Consider the following 3,011-nt stretch of genomic DNA (forward strand, 5'->3'; position numbering starts at 1 on the left):
GACAGATACAAATCAACATGAAGACGTGCAAGCCAATGATAACATTTTCGAGGATGCTTCAGTCACAACATCTTCCGATGAACCAAACGAAATGGTTATAAATGAATTACAAACAGACATCAATAAAGAGGCAACACAATCCTCTGATGAAGCTGTATCAACACCAACAGAAGAAATCGAGAATGTTGATAAAAATGACGTTCAAAGTATTTGTGATGCCGACGCATTGTCAACACCAAAGTCGATTGTGAAGCCGGATGAAAGTCGTGCTTTTACCATTCCACGTTACACAAAACGTTCACAACAAGTTTCCGAACTTGCATCTGTCACACCAAAACGAACACAGCGAATGTTCAATGTTCCCGAACAAACAGAAAAGGTAATTCCTGTACAAACTGAGGAACAATATTCTGAAATGGCCGATAGCAGTACACTTGCTGTAGAAGAAAAGCATCCCGAATCGCCAGAAGAACAAAGTGAGACCAAAGACATTGAAGAAGTGTCTGCCGTTTTTACAACGCCAGCCAAAGTTGAAATAATTGCCAAATCTAGTTCAACCATAACTCGGTCATCAAGACGTCAACAACAAAATATCGATATTGAAACCATGACTTCAAAACGAACACAACAAAAATTGAACATGAGTGTTAATGTTCCACAAACTCCATGCGAAGCAGAAGTCCAATCATCGTCTGAAACAATTCAAAATGAGGACGAGCAAGCCACAATTGAAGAACAGTCTTCCAAAGTGGACAAACAGATCGAAACATCAATTATTGAACCAGAGCAAAAAGATTTGGTGTCTGAAAACATTGAATTAGCAAAAGAAGATGCGCTCATTGAAGACGAACAAGTTGAGGAAAAAATGAAAGTGGATGATATTGAAGCCGATGTGGAAGTAACTCAGTCAAATGATAACGATACATTATTAACACCAGCAAAAGTCACAATGAAGCCGGATGAAAGCCGAGCATTTACCCTTCCACGATATACAAAACGTTCACAGCAAATTTCTGAACTTGCAACAGTCACACCAAAACGTACACCACGAAAGTTCAATGTTCCTGAACAAAGTGAGGAAAAATCTTCTGAAATGAACAAACAGCCCGAATGTGATACAGCTGATGTAGAAGAAAAGCAGCCAGAATTGTCTTCATCTAATTCTGAATCGCTAGAAGAACAAAGTGAGATTAAATCCACTGAAGAAGTGTCCGCCGTTTTTGCAACGCCAGCCAAAGTTGAAATGAGCGTGAAATGTAGTTCAACCAACACTCGATCATCAAGACGTCAAGAAAAAAGTGTTGATTGTGGAGCGTCACCCGAACGAACACCACGAACATTGAACGTGAGTATGAGCGAACCTGAAGTTCCGTCATCGACAATTTCAATTCAAAATGAAAGCAATGTTGACATTTCCGATGTCGTTTCAATTATGACTTCTTCTGATGAACAAAACGAAACGACTTTGGATCAAACTTCGATAGTTGTAAGCACTGAGCCAACACAATCCTGTGATGAAGCTGTTGAAATCGTTTCAACACCAAAGGAAGAAGTCGAGAATGTTGATAAAAATGACGTTCAAAATATCTGTGATGCCGACGCATTGTCAACACCAGCCAAATCTATTGTGAAGCCAGATGAAAGTCGTGCTTTTACCATTCCACGTTACACAAAACGTTCACAACAAGTTTCTGAACTTGCATCTGTCACACCAAAACGAACACCACTAAAGTTCAATGTTCCTGAACAGACAGAAAAGGTTATTCCTGAACAAACTCTGGAGCAATCTTCTGAAGTGGCCGATTGCAGTACACTTTCTGTAGAAGAAAAGCAACCCGAATTGTCTTCATCCAATTCTAAATCGCCAGAAGAACAAAGTGAGATCAAAGCCACTGAAGAAGTGTCCGCCGTTTTTGCAACGCCAGTCAAAGTTGAAATGAGCGTGAAATGTAGTTCAAACATAACCCGCTCATCAAGACGTCAACAACAAAATATCGATGTTGAAACTATGACTCCAAAACGAACACAACGAAAATTGAACATGAGTGTCAGTGTTCCAAAAACTCCATGCGAACCTGAAGTTCATTCGCCGATAGATACAAATCAACATGAAGACGTGCAAACCAACGATCAAATTTCCGAGGATGTTTCAGTCACAACATCTTCCGATGAACAAACCGAAATGGTTTTGGATAAAACTAAGTCAGACCCAAGCACAGAGCCATCCGATGTGGTATCTGATAAATCAACCGAAGATGATATGGCAATTGTTGAAGAACAAATTGAGGAAGAAATGAATGTGGATCAAGTTGAAGCCGATTTGGAAGCAACTCAGTCTAATGGTGACGCCATTGAATGTATTTCAATGCCAACAGAAGAGGTTGTCAAAGACGCTGAATCATCTGATAATCAAGATAAAAACACAGAATACCCACAAAACATTATTGATGTCGACCCATTATCAACACCAGCAAAGGCCATTTTGTTGTCGGATGAGAGTCGTGCCCTTACCATTCCACGATACACAAAACGTTCGCAGAAAGTTTCCGAGCTTGCATCTGTCACACCAAAGCGAACACCACGAAAGTTCAATGTTCCCAAACAGACAGAAAATGCCATTCCTGTACAAACTGAGGAGCAATCATCTGAAGTGGCCGATAGCAATACATTTGTTGCAGAAAATGCCATTCCAGAACAATCTTTGGAAGCGGACAAACAGCTCGATTGCGGTACATCTAATTCTGAATCAACCCAATCACAAAATGAGATCAAAGCAACTGAAGAAGTGTCCGCCGTTTTTGCAACGCCAGCCAAAATTGAGATGAACGCCAAATGTTGTTCAACCAACACTCGGTTATCAAAACGTCAACAAAAAAGTAGCGATGTAAAAGTTATGACTCCAAAACGAACACCACGAAAATTGAACATGAGTGTCAGTGTTACACAAACACCAGGCGAAGTCCAATCGTCGACAGATACAAATCAACATGAAGACGTGCAAGCCAATGATA

General features: G+C 40.3%; 1 protein-coding gene across 1 annotated transcript; it reads left to right on the top strand.

The window, feature by feature from the left end:
- Positions 1–6: 6 nt before the first annotated feature.
- On the top strand, positions 7–3,007 carry LOC116349989 (histone-lysine N-methyltransferase, H3 lysine-79 specific-like; the record flags this gene model as incomplete). Its single annotated transcript, XM_031781698.1, has 1 exon — positions 7–3,007. A coding segment is annotated over exon 1 (2,916 nt), but the record flags the coding sequence as incomplete, so codon positions are not given.
- Positions 3,008–3,011: the final 4 nt, after the last annotated feature.

This window comes from Contarinia nasturtii, unplaced genomic scaffold (assembly GCF_009176525.2).
Source record: "Contarinia nasturtii isolate CC-2019 unplaced genomic scaffold, AAFC_CNas_1.1 Cnas_scaffold_3229, whole genome shotgun sequence".
NCBI lineage: Eukaryota > Metazoa > Arthropoda > Insecta > Diptera > Cecidomyiidae > Contarinia > Contarinia nasturtii.